Raw genomic sequence first — 19,899 nt, 5'->3', positions numbered from 1 at the left:
CCTTGCCCTGCTCCAAGTGCCCTGTGATGGACCAGGGAGGCCTGAGCCAGCTGCCCTGCCCCTGGTCACTCATCCCAGTGCAGGAGTAGAGAAGGAGGACAGACTATTCTGAGAGCTTCAACACCTTCATTTAAAGCCAGGCTGGGCATGAGGCACCCCATGTTCTGAAACCACACAACATCCCTCAGATAGTGCAGGAGCAGGAGCTGTGGGAGAGCAGAGATCACAGCGGAACACTGGCTCCCATCAGCTGTGTCAGACAAACCCCACCAAATCAGCAGGATGAACTCCTGGGGGGTGGGTGTGCTGGGCACATGGCAGGGACAGGCCCAGGCAGGCCCCTGGGTTGCTGGAGCTGGAATATCTGTGCCAGCCCTCACTGCTGCTGGCAGTGTGGCATTTGCTGCCATTGTCCTGCTGCATCCTGCACTGTCCTGCCCTTGTCCCAGCCAAGGCCTCGGGGGCCAGGAATAACACCTGTCCCAGACGGACATGCAGCACCAAACCCACAGGTGAGTGCTAGAGCCCGATGCCAGACACAGCCCTGGCTTGCACTGAGGGTGCCTGTGCTCTGTCCCTACCCTTGGCACACATCACTCACAGCGTCTCTGATAAGAGCACCAAGGCCACCTGAAGGCTGCTGGTCAGCAGATCCTTTCCCAGGTGCTCCTCTCTGGCTTCCCAGCTGCTGGCTGAAGCCCTGGGATCCTGTGGGATGATGCTCCATGTCCCTTTGTCCTTGTGTTGGCCATGAGGATCTCACATTCTTTGTGCAGATGAACGAGCAGGCCGTGCCCACACCAGAGCCCAGTAAGGAACTGGGCCCAGTTTCTCTCTCCTTGTGTGGCTCTCCAGGGACAGACAAGTGCAAGGAGCCTGCAGTGTCAAGCAGTCCTCAACTCCTGCTTTGTGAACTTGGCCAGCACAGCCTGATCCATGCAGGACTATTTATCCATGTAGTGGCTCCAGGATCATTATTCTCCTGCTTCAAGCAACAGAGGGTGTCCCAAAACCTTCTCATCTCTTACTCCTGGGAGGGAGAGAGGAGAAGGAAGGCACAGAGCAAGAAAGGAATAACAAAATTTTTGTTTGCTGCCAAGAGAGGTTTAGCTCATTTCCTTTAAATGCTGGTTTTGCTCCTGCAGGGATTGGTGTTAAGGTGTGTGAGAAGAAGCACAATTTCAGATCCTGACCTGCCCATGTCCAGGACTGTGAATGATTGTCTGATCATCAAGTGCTGGAAGGTTTCCCCGCTGTGACCCTGAGACCAACCCACTGACTGTTCATTTGTACCCATCACAAAGCACCAAGAAAAGCCCTGGGAAAGTGGGGACCTTGGCTTAGGTAGCTATAAAAAGGGCACTTGAATGAAGTGGGTTCAGTGCTGAGTTTCAGAGAGCTCTTTGAGCAGCACTGGCAGGGGGTGCAAAGCTGTAGGAAGCAAACCTCAGGACCTACCAGCAGGCAGAACAACTCCACTTGAATAATTTCTGTGGATAATAGGGGAGGGAAACTAACTGTGCCAGTGGGGAGGGGGATGATGAGGCAGCTCCTTGCCAGGAAGGTGAGGAAGCACCTGGCTGCCAGGCAAAACATGGATTGCATAAGGCAGTGCTGTTACAAGTGATTTTGCAAGATTCCCTGGAAAGGTGGGTAGCTTCCCAGCCTGCCAGTGGGCATCTTACTGACAGTGAGGGATTATTCTATCCTTAAAGAACTCAGGGTCTTGCACAATTGCCAGGAAAAGAAGCAGGAGGAGCCATTTGCATATCTTTAAACACAAGACATCAAGTGAGAAATGTGAGCACAGAGAGGAGACAGCACCCTGAGTAGCTACAGGGACACACAGGCAATGCCAGCATTGGTGGGCAGCCTGTCAGGTAAGAACAGAGGGACTCCTGGGGCAGTCCAATGGTCCTGCTGGGAACCACCCTATGCTGGATGTTCTTTCTCTTCTCACTTTCTTGAAAGACATCTAAGTAAAGAAGTATTTTAACACAGACCTTTCCCTAAAACAGGATGACATGCTCCCAACAGCTGCACCCAGCACTGGCAGGAGCCAACACCTTCCCCAGCACCTCTATCCTGTTATCCCTAACATTTCCCTCCTCTTTGGGTTCAGTGTTAATCCACATCCATTCCCCTGGCTGACTGGACACCCAGCTGTTCAAAGAGCAGAGCAAGCCTTGAAAGAAGGGGAAGAAATAGTGCAGGGGGGCAGAGGGCAAGACCCAGCAGCAATGTGGGGGCCAGGTTAGGGCTCCGCAGAAAGCCGTGCCTCCTGCTCCTCCCACAGCATCTCCTCGTGCTCTCACTCCATGCAGCAGCTCATCCTCCTCTGCTACCTGTCCTGGGGATGCAGAAGCAATGCTGAGGCCTGAGTCCCTTTAGCTCTTCTCTCTGGTAATGCTGGAGGTGCTTCTCTGCTCCCTGAAGCTGTGGGCATAGAACCCTGAGGCTGTGGGTTCTCACCTCCTCCCCCAGACAAGCAAGATGGAGAGAGAAATGCAGGGAAGAGGCTGCTGACCACCAAAACCATTACACTTACCTGCATATCTGCCTCTCTCATGCATGAAGCATCTCAGATGCAGCAAACACTCTCCCATCTTCTACTGAGAGCAGCAATGCCCACCTGAGAAACAGTGCTCCCAGGAAAAGACCTCCAGAAAAGGGGATGACAAACCACCTGGAGGCCCTGCTGTAACAGAACAAAGACATCTACTTAAAAACTCGGGGCCTGGTATCAGCTCCTGATAAAACCAGCAAGGACAGAGGCAAACTCTCTCTCCCTCACATGCCTCAGCCCAAAACCCCCAGGCTGGCAGTAACCCAGCCATGCTATAAGCACAGCCTGTGCTCCCTGCTCCCAGGAGCACTGTCTGGTTGAGATCGCCTGCAGTGTGATTCAAAGTTCCTATTTCCTCAGGAAATAAGACCATTTTCCCCCATTATATGGAGCTGCAAAGGAGGGGTTTGGGGCAGCTGGAGGGTGAAAAAATCTTTGGCCTCCATTACTAATGTTTTCTGTATGGACAGGTAAGACAGAGAAATACATTTTTTCATTGCATATTTGTGAGGAAACCAAGAGGAAGAGACAACCACCTTTCCAGAGTGACAAGCCACTCATTTTGACTTTGAGGAAAGGATTTGAATGCTCTGAGTGTATACAGACATGGCCAATTATCATTTCCAGCTGCAGAAACTGCTGCCAGGGTCTCTGTTTCTTCTTTATGCCACAGGATACCTGCTGGAGATGTGGGTACTTCCCTAGGGCCAGCACAGCCAGGATATTCTCACTGGGTAATCATGAGCTGAGAAACACAGCCCTTGTGCCTCCACACCAGATCAGCACTCAAGCAATGGAGAGAGAAATCAAGGGCCCTGTAACCTGAAGTTACATTAAAGAAAGACCCTCTAAGAATGTGAACCTTGCCATAGATGGTTTCTTGTGTCAGTAAGTACATGGGAGGTAACAGAATACAGCTAAAATAGAGCACTTACCCACCTGTCCTAAGACAGGTTATTCTTCAGCAATCCTGGTTAAGCAGCACAGCAAGGGTAAAGCTGAGCTGCAGTTCTTGCACACTCAAAGGTTTCTGTGCCTTCTTTACATGAAGAAGCTGGAAGGGAGGGTAGAGCCAGACACCCCTTTCCAGCCTCCCATGGAGAGATGGGGTGCTCTCCTTCCACAATCCATGAGTCAAGCATGGAAACAGACACCAGTCTGGCTGAGCCAGCCAGCCATATCATTGGAGACAAGGTTTGTTCCTTACAGGTGCAGTAAAAAGAAAACAGCAAAATTAAACACATGCAATGCTTCAGGTCTTTATTGTTGCTGTAGAGTAACTGGTACATGGTTAAAACATTCTAATAATATCATCAGTGAAATCTGAAAACTAAGGCTTTCTGTAGGTTTGTAGTGTCCTGGTGTTTCCTTTCACACAGTGCACATATAAAATCAAGTTATCAAAACACAGAGCTTTTTTAAACAACACCGATTGATGCAACGCACAAAACTAGGAACTACATCTCCTATGATCAAGACAACACCTTACAGACCAGCTTTGGGCCTTGCAGCTTTGAAGTCAAGAGAAAAATGTCTTGGTCTGACATCCTGCGACCCAGATGAGCCTGATGACACACAGAGATGGCAGGATTTCAACCTTCTGTTCTGAGCAGAGAGAAAGAAACCCCCTGATGCTGATGAGGAAACGTTTGATTGAGCAAAGGGGAGCAGCATCCTTAAAGCACAGCACTGATCCCAAACCATGTGTGCAAGACCCAGCAAGACCTGCAGGCCCTGCAGACAGAGCTCAGAGGGGCAGCTGCTGGGACTGCAAGAGAAGGTGAACTGGGACAAACCTGCTACTGAGTGAGATGAGACCCAGCGCCAATCCATGTCCCATGGAGAGGGCTGTGGGATTCCTGGAGTACTAGCACCCTTATCCCAACAGCACTGAAAAAATTTCCAAGGGATTCACCCAGCACAGAATCACAGAATGATTTAGGTGAGAAAAGATCACTGAACCAGTACTGCCAAGTCCACCACTAAAGCACATCCTTAAATGCCAGCTTTGTGATCTTTGAAAAGGGAGACAGGGTAGGAACAAAGTATTCTCCAAGAAATCTGTGTATCAGAACCTTTTCATTAAACAGCTACATTTTCACCAGAGGGGGAAAAAACATTTACAGAAAAATCTTCCCCCACTTTCTTAATCACTTTTTAAACAAAGAAGCTTCTCCATCCACAAAACTTTCAGTTTTTAATCAATATTTTTCCCATCTTGCATTTCTAATTGACCTGAAAAATGAGGCACATAATCTAAACATCTACATCAACACATGGAGGAGGATTCTTCACTTACCACTCACTCTGCACCATGGAGTTGGGCATTGCAAACGTGACATTACCAGCTGAAAAGCAAATTATTCTTTCTCTTTGATCCAAACACATCAGGGAGGAGGATGAATTACAGATTTTGCAGGATGTTTTTACCACATTACAGTAGGTTACATGTTTAGCTCCACCTGGGAGGAAATCCCTTGTAAGGGTCAACGATGGATTGCATTGACTTCATTTTCAGAGCCCAACTTTAATTACACAGAGACATAAATCCTGAACCATGCCATGACCAAGACTCACACTGGTGCTCCTGGTACATCTGATGACACCACAAAGTTCTCTGAACAACTGAGAAAAGCGTAGCTGGTATTTTATGTCGCCCACACATGGAACCTGTCCTCTGAAGTCATTCCTGAAGATGATGTTAAGGCTATTGGAGTAGGCTGGCTATGGTTACTCCTGGTATGAAAGCACAGCCGTGGCTCAGGACAGACTTGAAGAAGCCTTTTAGGTCTCCTCTGCATTAACCACAAATGAGGTTTTTAGGTTTTCCCTTGCAGTGGGTTACCTGAATGTGCAGGGTATTGGCTGAAGAGGAGACAGGCTATGGAAGTTTAAGCTGCAACCACACCTGTGATATCACAGAACTGCTTTAAAAAAAGACCTCCTTCCACTCATGACAATGCAACACCAGTTGTCAGGTACACAATACAAACATGGAAAAAATCATTAAGCAATATAAGCCTAAATATAAACCTACTTTTATTTATTTTTAAGAAAAAAGGGATTAAAAAATTTGGAGTAAACCAGATGGCTTCAAGTACTTTCCGCATAATAAACAATTAGTTATTATAAGCACAGATTAAAAAAGACTTGTCACCTTGCAAGGAACAGTTGAGTAGAGGCTGGTGATTTGTCCAAAACTGGTCTTTAAAACAAACACATTAGACAACATGCTTAGTGTTGTAATTTAGAAGCAAACAGGTGTGTCCACCATGCTGGCCCAACACTTGAGAGACTCAGCAAAGTATGAGGTACATTTTGCACTCTGGACTTTCACATTTCACGGCAATGCCACTCAACAAATGGAGCCAGGCCATCTGGGTCCAGCTCAAACAAGCCCTCATGCAATAAAAACCAAATATTTAGTAAGTCAGGAAGGTTTTGCAGCAATACGATTGTTCAAGTTGTCTAAAATTTTGGAGGTTGGAAAAAAAATTTAACCTGAAGACCTGAAGTATCTCTGAAGTGCTGGCAACGTTTTTGTCTTTGTCTACATGAGCATGAACATTACTTTTATTATATATGACAAGGGATACACTTCAAAATGCCTTGTCTGAATTTAAGCCCTCAGGTTTTGTGAATGTCATGAAAATAAGGTAAAGTACCAAAAGTTGTGAAGGAGGTTGAAAAAGTAATGATGTCATCAGGAAACAAAGCCAGTATGTAAAGGGAAGATGCAGCTCTTCCCTGTGCTAAGTCCAAAACTCAGACCCATCTCTTGTACCACCATGGAGAGAACTGTTGCATTTCAACAGGTCTGTCTGACATGCAAGGAACAAGGACTCTTCCTGCTTATGTACATGGACACGTGAAATGCCAAAGGAAGCAATGTGAAAACCAAAATTAATACTACAAAAATTTTAAAAAAGAAAAAAAAAGGTATCTTGCCTACTCTGAAAACTAAATAAAATGTTTTCAACCAAAGAAGGTCTACAAGGATACAAGGAAGCCTTTTTTTAAAACATTTTCCAGTTACTCAGAGACAAACAGCTATTTTTGCCTCTGTGAGAAAAAAAATACCAATAAGCCAATAAAAACCAAGCTCCCCTATCCTGCAGCTCTGCATACTACAGTAGGAACAAGTCTCCCACAGCTAACAGGGAGACAAGAACAGGATGAAACAGTGAGAGATAAAAACTGAGCTGCACAGGTCTATTAAATAATCAGCAAACACTTAAATGTAGGCAGAGTGAGCACTGTACTGCTTTCTGTGGTATGACAAAAGACTGCAAGGCTTGAAAATCCTCCTGAGTGACCAAGCCAGAATAGTTGAATAGTTGGTAGGTTCAGTAGTGTTTGGAAAAGCTTATGCAAAAATATTACTACAAAATAATTTTGAGTATTTGAAATAGAAAAAAGAAACCGAACAATTTCTCCTTCAACTTTCATCTACCATCCAAACTTACCAGTTTTCCAAATTCGGTGCTTACTTCACACCAACGTGACTCTAAAGAAATCATACATCTGCCTCTCTTTGCTGAACTGTTTGGGTTTCTACATGAAACTTCAGTGCACATCACATTTATTAATGTCCTTATGATTGTTCAGTAATCCAGCAATTTGTTTCTTAATGACAGCAGAACGCAGTTGCTAGCTGCTTGTGAGAGCAATTTCAAAATTACATTCAGAGATTAAAAACTACCATTTTCATGTGGAGCAGTAACTAACATTTTTCTTTCTTTTCACAGAATCATGTGCAAATGTCTAACAATGGCGATAGTAAAAGACACTTCTCATGCAAAAATTGTTCCCTGTGCATAAAATTTGCAGGGCATCTGAAAACCACCCTTCCTCTACCCCGGAACTAATTGATTTTTACTTTCGTGTCGTGAAATTTCTGTTGCTTTTTAAAATACTGATGGCAAGCGAGTTCAATGAGTTCCAGCCCACCAAATATCTTCTGCTGCACAACGAAAAAGACGATCATGGCCGCAAAGTACCACTGTGCAAAGCTGTACAGGTAGAGCAGCGCCAGCATTCCCAGCGGGAACGCCGTCCAGTAGAGGAGCGAGGCGCACTTCACAGCCAGGACCCTGAGCTCGGATTTGCAGGGTGGGACAATGCCCTGCCCAGCTGCACTGAAGCATCTTCCACCCTCGTAGAAACGCCTCAGTCTCTCCTCTTTCTCCTCCCAGCGCTGCCGGCACCAAAGCTGCAGCTCCTCCTTGGAAGTGGGCACTGTCTCGATGGGGTATCTCTGGACGTGGAAGTGAATCTCCTTCGGGAAGTTTCCTTTCAGAAGGTGCTTCTCTGTCTGAGGAATGTTTTGGGGGTACGCCACAGTTATGTCATGGATAGCATCGAGGTTGTCACCTAGAAGAAAGGTTTGGGGGAAAAAATACCAATACAGATCATGCAACAGTCAGAATACTAATCTCCTTCAAGACATGATTGAAAACTGTCAAAATCATGGCAGAAATCCCAGAAATCCCAGAGATACATTAACTATGCAGACTGTGTTTCATCTGCTAGAGTATCTAAAGGCTGAAAGGTCAAACTTTTCCCAATCACTGCCTGTTCTGAATCTGAACAAAAAGCTTTGGGAACAAGATTACACACTGTACAAACTAATGCAGAATTACAACAGTAAGAGAATTAAGTCAAATGTAAAGGAGAGAAGAGGCACATCTGGTCTTGGATAACGAGCGCTGTATGTGAGTCTGATGTTCAGCTGTTTGGGTAAAGGGAGCACAGCTAACCATTCAAACAGCAACTGCACATTAGAAATTCAAGGGGCTATTGATGAAAAACCCCCCTAGTCTTCATTAGCATGCCTGATTGAGCCAACATTTTTGAAAGGATATCAGTCTTGCCAAAGCAGGGCTTGCTAGAGCATCCTTGTTTTAAGTGTTTTTACATTTTGCACTTTCTAAATATCATCTTTATCCCCCAGCCTCTGAACAGACATTCTTTTTAGATTTCATAAAGTAAATTCTGCTAGTGTAAAACTGATCTAAAAATAGGCATGTGGTGCACTGGACGTTGCATAACTGCTAAGTTCTGCCAGCAGTGATTTATGTTGCTGTTTTTATTTGGCTGGCTGGCTCAGGGCAAAATAGAATTGGAGACTAAAAGCTGTCTCCAGTTGCAGCAATTGAAGACTTTTGTTCTCACAGATGATGCCACTTCTTGCAAAGATGATCAAAACCTACTCTTTAGCCCCACTCTTCATTTTCATTTCCTCTCCTTCCCTGGCATTTTGGTTCTTCTTTACAGCCCTAAAAATGACAGGGCCAGAATAGAAAGTTACTTTAAAAGGCCATGTTCAAAATGATGTATCTAAAGTTCAACTCCAAATATCACAAGAGGGGGAAAAACCCTATTCAGCCTTTCAGATATTTTATAACTGTGCTGTCTTGAAGCAATCTCTCTTGGACAGTTTTGTGGTAGGTTAGTTGGGGTTTTAAAGAGATTTATATGGCTCCTTGGAGGTCTATCACAGCAAATCTCAATATTCCATCTTTTGTCTAGCTCTGGGATCACCTCTGAACTGAGCAGACAATCCCTGTGTTCTGCACAGGTAAAACCTATCAGATCTCTTTCCAAGAGATACCAAAATTGATCATGTCTTAGAAACTCAGCCCTTACAAAGGGAAATAACTGCCAGCCTGTTGCACCTTGGCACAAAACATTTTAGTTTTGAGAGCAGCTTGCATTTTAACTCCCCTATTCCAAATATTTCTACCATCAGATTTACAGTCATCCTTCAGCACAGACTTCCATCCCTTACTTCCTGGCCCAACCAGGAGAAGGGCTGCTACATAAACCTCCAAGAAATTTCCATCTCTTACAATCTCCTTCCTCCTGATCCTCCATAGCTCCCCAGGTCTAGTGGAACATAAAGCCTACACACTTTACCCCAATAGGGAGGCCAGAAAAGTCCAGCCTTCCTGATATCCTTGCATCAAAAAAGACTTTTATGAAATGAGTTTTTAGCCAGATGAGTTTCTTGCACATGTTGCAGTCATTCATGCCTGGGCAGCTAAACTATCAGTCTGCCAACTACATGAACTACTTGAAAAATCAAGGCTTGACACTTAAGGGCCACTGGCATACAGAGCACAGGTCATAAATCATCAGATCTGCTTAAGACACAGATTTTCTGACTCTGTGCAAGCAGGACTGGCAGGAGTCCCTGCCCTCACATAGCTAGTCCAATGTCTTTAGCATGCAGGTATATTTCTCCCCATGAATTCCTGATCAGAAACAGGAAAGCCTCTGCTCCTTGCCTATGGATCCATAGCCTCCCCAGACAAGATACCTTCCAGCAGGGCTTCCCACCAGACTGCACATTTTTTTGGCTTTTATGGCCTTAGTCACCCAGAAGAAAGCTCAAAGAGCTGCACAGAGGAGGGAGGTTGTTACTGTTTCAACATTACACACGGGGAAATTGAGGCAAACAACGATTACATGGCCTGCTCTGTGTGTCCAGCTGGAACCAGTATCTCCTAATTCCAGCTGCAAGATTCACCTATGAAAGTGTATTTTATACAAGAAGAAAAGAAACTTCAAAGGTATATTTAGCATATCTGAAAGAACAGAAATATCAGAAAGAGAGAAGACCAGAATACCAGGTTTCATATGCAAGAGGCCCCTTGCCTGGGTCATCCATATTTAATAGCTCCACACAAATGGCAGCCTGAAGCTTTAATTCCCTGGCAAGGCAAGCTACAAGACAATCTGCTAAAAGGAAGAAAAGTCACCACAGCAGACAAAGGTAGACCATTCATGAGAAAGGGAATTCCCTTAGGCTAGGTTTAATCAGGCAGCTCTGAACCTGCATCCTTTGAGCATCTTTACTGTCTCTTTCCCTGTGAAGTTAGGCTGTTGCCTCTGCAATCTGGAGATATCTAACAACATGTGTTTCAGATCCATAGCAAAGTGCCAATCAACCAGAAAATCAAGTGATCAGAAGTGAAGACATAGGGCAGTCACTGACTTAAGGATGTTTTTTCCACCTGAATTTAAAGACCTGCTTGAACAACCTGTTTCTGCTAGTTTTGAAGAAAAATTTTCCCATGGGAAACCACATCATTCTATGTCTCTGGTGGGTCAAAAAAGAAGTAAGCAAACATACAGCTCAGAGAAGCTGAGGAGGACAAAACACTTCTTGCAATATTTTCAGTGACATCTGAGGGATTGTCTTTATCCTGTGAGTATCCATGACTCCTTGAGGGAGGAATGAAGGACAAAGGAAATCAAATAATGTTCAGAGATCTGCATCTGAAATCTAATTAAGCTAAGAAACTGCTATTTAGGCTAAAACATCAGGCAGGTAGCCCAGCTCCTCAGGACAAATAAAAACACCAATTCCAGTAGCTTTACAGTTCCATGACTTTCTTCCTGCAGTAGTGGAATTATGTATCCTTTGCACCCAAGAATAGTATTTTGTCCTATGCTTTGTAAGAGCACCTCAGAAAAGGAAAGCTTACTGCAGTGCTCAGGAGTGAATATAAAGTTTATTTCTAACTATTGTTAACCGGCTGTAAACTGCACAACATGCAGACGATGATTAATCCATGTGGCAGTCTCCATTTTGGGATGACAAAATGCCTCAAAAGCACTATTCTTTAACTTACTGAACTTTCTGTGCCCAATCAAAGTTATTTATATTCCAGCTCCATGATACACGACATTACTTCAGGCAGTTACAATGCACAGCTGGTTGCTTTGGGCACTGGACTCAGGTGGCACGGGGAGAACTTGACCAGGCTCAGGACCAAAACAGCATCAGAGAAAGAGACTTTTTTTTAAAAAAACACTTCCAAGGAAAAATGAGGATGTTTTCTTTCACTACACGAGTTGTTCAATCAGAATTTTTATCCTGCAGCATCTGATAGCCCCATGCAGCTCAGTTTCTGCAACCCCCTGCCCCAGCAAACCCGAGCACACATCCCCAGTGTGCTCACACACAACACAAGTGCACTATACACTGGCACAGCCAGCCAGCATATTTATCTCATTGCTTATCATAAAACTTTACTACCAAGAGCCTCTTACTAGGTTCAAAATAAAGATATTACAGGCAAACTGAAAATTACTTTTAATTGTGTGTTCAATAATACCATGCCAGCACAGTATTTTAATTCCAGGAGAAAAAACACAGCCTGAATGTAGAAGGCAGGATTAAATTATATTCAGCTTCCTTCAAACACATTCACAAAGAGAATATTGCAGTGCAGCTACAATTGGAGACAACTACCAGAGGTGAAGCTCAGCCCTACAGCACCATCCCAAGCAAGGGGGATGGACCCAGCCGCTGCTCCTGGATGGATGGATGGATGGATGGATGGAGGGATGGATGGATGGATGGATGGACCCATTCCCTGTGCTAAAGCTTTGTTTGGGAGCTCAAGCACAGTCTGTTCCTCAGTTCTGACTCACACCAACCACAAGGACACGTCCTTGCTCCTACCCAGCGATGCTGAGCAAGCTCACTGTGAGACAAAGGGATCTGTACAAAACAGGGCCAAAATAGTGACTAAGAACAGGAGCTCTGAAAGCCAAAATGATCACCACTGAGCTGAAAAAGAGGGTGGCCCCAAGGCAAATCCATGCAATGAACTGCTCAGACTCTCAGCAGCCTCAAAGGTGCATTCAAGTCTCCTTGGCATTAATAGGGGTGGCTATTACCCCTCTCCATCCCTACCAAGGATCTCAGCAGCCCTAATTTGTCCTACTTTGGTTATCACTGACATTCCTTTGCACCTCACAAGGATTATACTGGCTCTTTCCCTGCTCTGATCCAGCAGAGAAGATGCTATTCTTAACCAGGGTACATCACAGAACAGCAGCTGATGAGCTGCTGAGCCACCACGGGGAGAGGCACACGCAGATTCTCCCACAACAGAATATCCATTCTTAAATTAAACTGCTCTGTTGAAAGTGGGACCTATATGTGAGGTCCTTGTTCATCCTACCTCCCAGCCCAATATAACTTTTATAAGTTATATTTATATAACTTTGCTGCAAAGTGACATACCTGTCCCTTCATTGCACAGCTCCAGGTATTTCATACATTTCCAGGTTTCCATTAAACACTGGCTGTTGCTCACCCACCTATGCCTTAATATCCTCCACCCTATTCACATTTCCTTAGGAAACCCAACAGGAGGAGGCTTGGCACTTCTGTAAATAAACTGATCAGCAAGATAATGAAAGAAAAGATGGAAAGGAGTAGAAGAAAACTTGTCAGGTTATACAATATTTGAGTATTTTATGTTAGCCTTAAACACAGATGATACACTTTTGGACATTAAAACAAAAGCCATCTAAAACTGCTTACTGGGAAATATTACTGTCTTGGCTCACAAGATTTGAGTGATTTTTCCTTGAGAATACAGTATCAGGAGGGAGCAGCTTCAAGGATTTACAGCTCCTCCTGGGAAGTATCATGCTTGTGAGGATTTAAAACTTCAGGCAGCCCTCTTTAAAGCAGTGGTGTCAGCTGGGGTTAATCTAAATCACTTTCAACTCAGTAGTTATTGGAAATCTTTTTTAGGTAAGTGTAGCAATCAAATAAGCAAACAAAAAAAGACAGAATGATAATGCTGCTTTGATTAACAGAGAAGAATGGTCCTGCATACCAATTCTTTCTATACCTATCTGATTTTCCACTGGCATTGTGATACAAGGAGAGAGGGAGCCCTTCCACCTGCTGACACTAAAGAGTTAAGGACACTGCACCTCTGGTCCCTGAGGGTGGGAGCCAGGGGAAAGGACAGCTCTGTCTGCTTTCTGCTGCCCAGTAGGAAGGAAATGTGCTCTGGCTGCTGCATACAGGAGTAGAGGACTACTGGGATCCCATACCAGGTACCTCCAGCTGAGATATACAAAGATCAAGAGATGTAAGGACATCCTCACGGCTATCAGCAACCATTACATGTGCTTAATTCTGTTGCTAAATACATTTAAATCACATGGTTTTGCAGCCTGATGCTACATCTCATTAATATGTAAACAATACCACTAACTGAAGCTGCTCAGAGGGTGGTGGTGGGGAAGGAGATCCAATTTGACTTTGAAATCTCTGTAAATACCTCATTTAATTATTCTAAGACCAGACTGGAATGTTATCATCATCTAATCTGATCTCCTGAATGACACAGGAGCTTATGCAGAATGCTTTGAGTTCTGCCATGGATGTGGTGAGACAGACAGCCCGCACTGCCCTAAGGCTTTTACCACGAGACAAACAGCTTCCCTAATTAATCAGGGGGGCGTGCATGGGTCTTCGTGCATTATTTTTGTTCTTCTACTTCCTGACCACGTAACTTGGCTAAATTAGAGACCTGTCTGCTCACAGAGGTAAGTGGTGGTATGATCTGTCAACCTCGGAAGTTGCTCCTGAACAAACTAAACCTATTTATTTGCTGAGATCTCAATATGAAACATGGCTTTTAAAGCTCAAACCCCTTTAGTAGCTCCCTGAATCTCTTCTAATATCTCTTCTTTTTTCAAAGCATGGGTGCTGGAACCAGTACAGTTTTCCAAATGGCCTCATTAAGTCCATACACAGGCATCTAGTACTAACATTCCTACTTGCTTCTTGTTTTTCCACTCTTACCTGTGACAGAGCCTGAGATTCTCACACCCCAGGCTGGCGTCTGCTAATTGGCTCCACCAACTGCATCCTGGGCTGCATCCCAAGCAGTGTGGCCAGCAGGTCCAGGGAGGGGATTCTCTCTCTCTGCTCCACTCTAGTGAGACCCCACCTGGAGTGCTGCATCCAGCTCTGGGATCCCCAGCATTGGAAAGACATGGGCCTGTTGGAATAAGGCCAGCAGAGGCCATGAAGATGCTCAGAGTGCTGGAGTATCTCTGCTACAGATAGGCTGAAAGAGTTGGGGTTGTTCAGCCTGGAGAAGAGCCCTGTGAAGACCTTAGAGCCCCTTCCAGTAGCTGAGGGGGGCTACAGGAGAGCTGGAGAGGCACTTTTTACAAGGCATGTAGTAACAGGACAAATAGGAATGGCTTTAAAGCTTTAAAGTGAAGGAGAGTGGGGTTAGATTAGGTACTATGGAGAAATTCCTTACTGTGGGGTGGTAAAGCACTGGCTCACACTGGCCCAAAGAAGCTGTGGATGCCCTATCACTTGAAGTGTTCAAGGCCAGGCTGGATGGGGATTGGAGAAACCTGATCTAGTGGAAGGTGTCCCTGCCCATGGCAGAGAGCTTAGAACCCAATGATCTTTAAGGTCCCTTCCAACCCAAACCATTCTATGATTTTATTTATTTATTTTATGATTCACATTTATTGCTCGAACACATCTCTCCCCTTGCCCTCTCCACGGACAAATTAATAAGGAGGACTGCAGCTAAGCCTGCCAGCTCCCTTCCTCCTCTCCAGACCAAATCAGATGGTTTAATATGGAACTCTTCAGTTATGCTATAAGAAGTCAGTACTGTGGAAGACTTAAGAGCAGGTCAAGAAGTATTTTAATCCTGATCTGCAAGTTAAGATGTATCAAGTGCTAAAGTGACCCTTAGTTTGTGGATTAAACTGGACAAAAATTCTGGGCATGGGTATTGAAGCAAAACACAGAAGATTTAGCTCAGAATTATTGCAAGCATTGTTTACACAGCTGTGCTTTTCAGGATTCATGCAAGTATGGGTCGTGCTAGTGGATTTCATGTGTTTCAGGACAGCTTACAGCCTCCACTAAGGTTTCACTGATAAAACTCAGCCTTCCCACCTCTCCAGACTTGAGGCCTCTGATCCTGCTGCTGTCAAAGTCACAGCCAGCTGGTTTGAAACATCTCATGTGGCTCCTGTCAACACAAACCCATGAAGGACTTCAGGAACCAAGGCTCCCTGCTAAAAGAGGAATGAATCCCTGTACAGATGAAGGAAGGATGTGCACAGAAAATGGGGGATCCAGCCACAGCAACAGGGAATGATCCACTGGCTCTATCCACAACACTGCCCAGGAGCTGCTGCTCCTCAGTCTTCCCTCCCTGACTCTGAAGGGTTATTTTACAAATTGCAAAGGAAAAGCTGGTCGAGCTATAAATAAAACACAAAAATATGTGGAGAGAAAGGAATGAAGGGATAAAAGGGTTGGAATAACAAGTTATTTTCAGTCACTGGAGATGACCAGGCAAAACTGACTCACCACTCTTTACTCTATCATTCCCAAACTATATTTATCAAATCCAGATAACAAAAATGCCATGTTTATTCCCTTGACTGCGTATCTGCTCTTCCAACCTCCCCTGCTACAGTCTTCTTGACACACACATATGGGATTTGGTTTTTATTGGTATGTTACAAGTTAGGTAGAAGAAGACATTGCTGTTTCTAGGCTTATAGGACACCACTGGTTTTTCAAAGAGAAAAATGATGTTTTATGTAACAGAGAGACACTGACACACTGGTATGCAACTTTCCAACTCCTCTGAGCTCAAACATGCATTTCCTGGCAAACAGCCAACCAGCTCAGATGAGAATCACAATTCTGCTTGAAATGAAGATAATTTGCTACACTTCAGTGAAATATTTTCAAAAAACATCATGTGTACTCTACCATGTTACAATAAGATGTCTTGCTAGGCAGGCAAATGTACCTAAATGGCTGAGTTATTTTTATTTTTAAAAAATGCTAAACTAGACATCCAGGTATTTCTGGCAAGCTAAGTATCATTACAATTAAGCAAAAATAAGACACCAGATACCCTTAAAATAAATCATACACAGACATACAGAGCTTATTCTTATCTATAAAATAACAGACTATTCACCTAATTTTTTCTGTTACTTGTTGGGCATTTCAAATCCCTGGGAATCTGGGAAAGAAATAATCCATCCCTGTGTGAATGTACATTTCTTTGCTGTCTACTTGAATGAACAATCTCTCTCCAATGCAGATGACATTAAGCATCAATCTCTACAACAGAAAACACATTCCTATTTGAGGTAATCCAGTTCTACCAGAATCCAGCTGTTGCATCTGCAATTTCCACTGCCACTTCTGACTGGCCTCACTGAGTTAACAGTAAAGCAAAACACTCTGGAACAGTTTACATACACAACTGTCATACCAATGATGCTCAACATTGCAGGATGTTACTGCTAGGTAAACAGTGGAGCTGGCTTAAACCCTGGAATTTTTGGAGAAGAAAAGTGGTACATTTTTAAAGATGCAAGCAGTAGCAGTATGTATAAACTGCCATGCTGTAGTGCAACAGCATACAAAGGCTTTTGGGCTTCCAATTAAAATAGAAGGGTTAAAGAGGTTATACTTCCCAATCTCCCTGGTCTTCTTATTAGATGTTATTTAATTCCCTCAATTCTTCCAAAACCCTTGCTCATACTCTTTTCAAATGATTCTATCTCTTTTCTATGCTTCTAGGATTTGTTAGCACGCAAAGTAGGAATTTTCTCATCATTTTCTCGTCATTTTTAATCATTGCCTTAAATAAACATTTTGCCAAAGCTGCAGACTGAGCATGCAACTTATTCTGAGTCTTGTCTTTGGTAAAGTCACTACAAAATCAGTGTGAGTCACTGTGAGTAGAGGAAACTAATTCACCACAGATACTCAAAAGGAAGCAGCTGTGGCAATTCTTGCTTGGTAATCAACAGATCAAAGTGCACCCCATCTCCTCGGAAATGCCATGGATTCTTGCTGTCCATCAGCCCTCACTTCAGGCCAGTGGAAGGATGGTGCTATGAATAGCATAACACCATGCACTGCTGTACTGCAACAGCAGCAATAAGAAAATAAATGATGACTGTTAGAGAAAAGACATTTTATTCTTGGCTTCTAGTACATTACAACTATTCTTTTTTATAATTCAGATATAAAGGTCAGCTTCCTTTCCTCACCTTACTCTGTGTTGCTCCCTTTTTCCAGTCGCTACAGATGAGTACCCTTTCCTTAATTCAGGGCACTTTGCTGTCTGTCCTCACTACCCACAACCAACCGCTAGAGAGAACTCTTCAGCTGTGCACTGACCCGACACCGCCTCCAGCCCTGCCCCTTCAGACCGAACCAGGCATCACTCTCAGCCTTCAGCAGCCCCAGCAAGAGCACTCAGGAATCAGGGGGCGACTCTGGTTCCATGCAATATGACAGACTGGCTAGATGATATACCCAGTACCTCTGCTTTTGGGATACACGAAACTGAAAACGCATTTTGAGATATTTGATATTACAAATATGGCCCATCCCAAAGCAAAACACTAAATGAAAACGTACCCTGAACCAAAAATAGAGTATGAACTGGATATTGAAAAAAACACCTGCTAGCTGCCACCTCAAATATTTGGATGGAGTGCTTCTGCAGATGTCCTGAGCCGATCTCTTGCACGCCTCACCGATTTGTGCTATTGCCATTCTTGGTCACAGTGGTTTGTTTTCATTTCTGTGTACAAAGCAGGAGGAATGCAGAACAGCACCAGCAGCCCCACGAGAAGACATAATTTCGGCACACAGAAAATAGTGATGCTTATAAGCTCTCTCCAATTGATAGATGCACTAAAGCCATAGCAACGCTTCAGTTTAACCTTGATTTTGAAACCCAGGACAAGGATTTTGCTCTGAAAACATTTCATTCTCTGCTGTTAGCAGAACTTCTGTCAGGAGCATCTGTTTTATTATCTGAATTTTAAGCTGAGGCATATTTACATAGAAATGAGCTCATCTATACATCTCAGAGAGAGAAAAGGATTTGGGGTAGAAAAGCACTCAGGTTTCAACTCAGCAGCAAAGCCCTAGTCATGAAAGAGTCAAGAAAACAGAGCCTCTAACATACTTTAATCTTCCCTTCTTTATTGTAACCCTCTAGATGTAACTTGGCCCTTTGAAATTCAACTCTAACACTGCTAATTCAATTTCCCTGTTTTTTTTCCACTGCTGGCTGACCACACAAACCATAGAGCCCCCTGAAACAAGAGTATACAGCACAGCACAAAACAGGCATTTAGACCCATGGCTGCCTGCACCAAGATATGGACTTATAGTTCACAATCCCCTGGTGCTAAAACAGTTTCCACCAGACCATGATACACACAAGTGAACAAATCTTGTTAAGTTTAATCAGCCCAGTACTTGGGGGAGCCATCTTAATCAGAAAGGGATTTAATGAAAAGCCACAACGCCAATTAATACTCTTTAATTACGACTGACTAATATTTATACATAAAGAGGAATTTGTTTCAGGATTAGTCTGAGACCTGGAAGAAGCCAAAGACATCAATTTAATAATGGAATGCCTAATTAAAGTATAATGGAAACCTAATTGTGATATACTGCTTTGTAGCGCACATGATTTATTTAGAACAATTGCTTTTCACTGGGCTCATTAGGGAAAGTTAAACAAAACACAATAGCAAAAAAGAAGAGGGAAAAACAGACACACTGGAACTTCCAAGATGATTATAATCAACTGATGAAAGACAGTGACATATTTGTCAGATAAAACACTGCCATCCCTCCGCAGGCTGTGATTAAACTTTCTAAAAAGGATAATGATTATATAGTTTCTTTCCTCCCTAATGACACAGGATCAGACCCAAACCCCATTGCAGCTACTTGGTGCAGCTCCTCTGATGGAAATGAGCCATAACATTGAAGGGTCTAATGGCCTTTGGATCCTCCTCATGCAGAGAAGCCTCACATAACACAAGCACCCTCCCAGCCACTGTGGAAGGAGAAAAGAAAACCAGTGCAGACCCTTACAGTCCTTCCTACCTGTAGGAACTGACTGCAGGACTGACTGTTCCTGATCAGGATGCACTTCTTTAAGAAGGGATGGCCCTAGAGGTACCCATGGCACATAACTGATTGTCTCGTATTTTCTTTTTTTCCTAAATAAAAAATAAAAAGCTGCCCAATCCACTCTTCTTGCAAAACCAAACACCCTCCTGATGGCATCCTGGTGGCACTGGCGAGGTGGTCCCCAGACAACACTGGGCTAGTTGCTACTCCTCCCTTCACTCAAGACAAGGTGAAGGACATGAGCTGTTTACTTTGCAGCACATTTCTAGAGTGTCAGAGCAAACAGTGTTTCTTCCCTTCATGGTTAAAAGGTAGGAAAACTGAAGGAAGTGCTCCTCTACCCAGCAATGCCCTGCAGAAAACAGACACAGGGAGGTCCAGGAGCAAATGAGCTTCCTCTGACAGTGACTGCTGGAAGCACTGAACAATTTTCTCAGCTCCAGCTCAGTTATGGTGATGTGAGAATGTCTGTACCAACAGGAGCTGTCATGACAATGCCACAGAAAAGAGAAAGGGATGCTCCATACCATAGGATGTGTGGAAACACAGTACA

The 19,899-nt window shown here is 44.0% G+C and overlaps 1 protein-coding gene across 5 annotated transcripts in view; it reads right to left on the bottom strand.

The window, feature by feature from the left end:
• Positions 1-3,800: 3,800 nt before the first annotated feature.
• LCLAT1 (lysocardiolipin acyltransferase 1) overlaps positions 3,801-19,899 on the bottom strand; it is a 111,958-nt gene continuing 95,859 nt past the window's right edge. For all 5 annotated transcript variants that reach the window (XM_066546315.1, XM_066546318.1, XM_066546319.1 and 2 more), the window contains one exon: positions 3,801-7,939. In XM_066546315.1, coding sequence (XP_066402412.1) covers positions 7,431-7,939 — 509 coding nt within the window. In that variant the 3' untranslated portion in view covers positions 3,801-7,430. The remainder of the gene's footprint in view (positions 7,940-19,899) is intronic.

The sequence above is a fragment of the Molothrus aeneus genome, chromosome 3 (genome assembly GCF_037042795.1).
Source record: "Molothrus aeneus isolate 106 chromosome 3, BPBGC_Maene_1.0, whole genome shotgun sequence".
Taxonomy (NCBI): domain Eukaryota; kingdom Metazoa; phylum Chordata; class Aves; order Passeriformes; family Icteridae; genus Molothrus; species Molothrus aeneus.
This window is presented reverse-complemented; position numbering and strand designations above follow the sequence as displayed.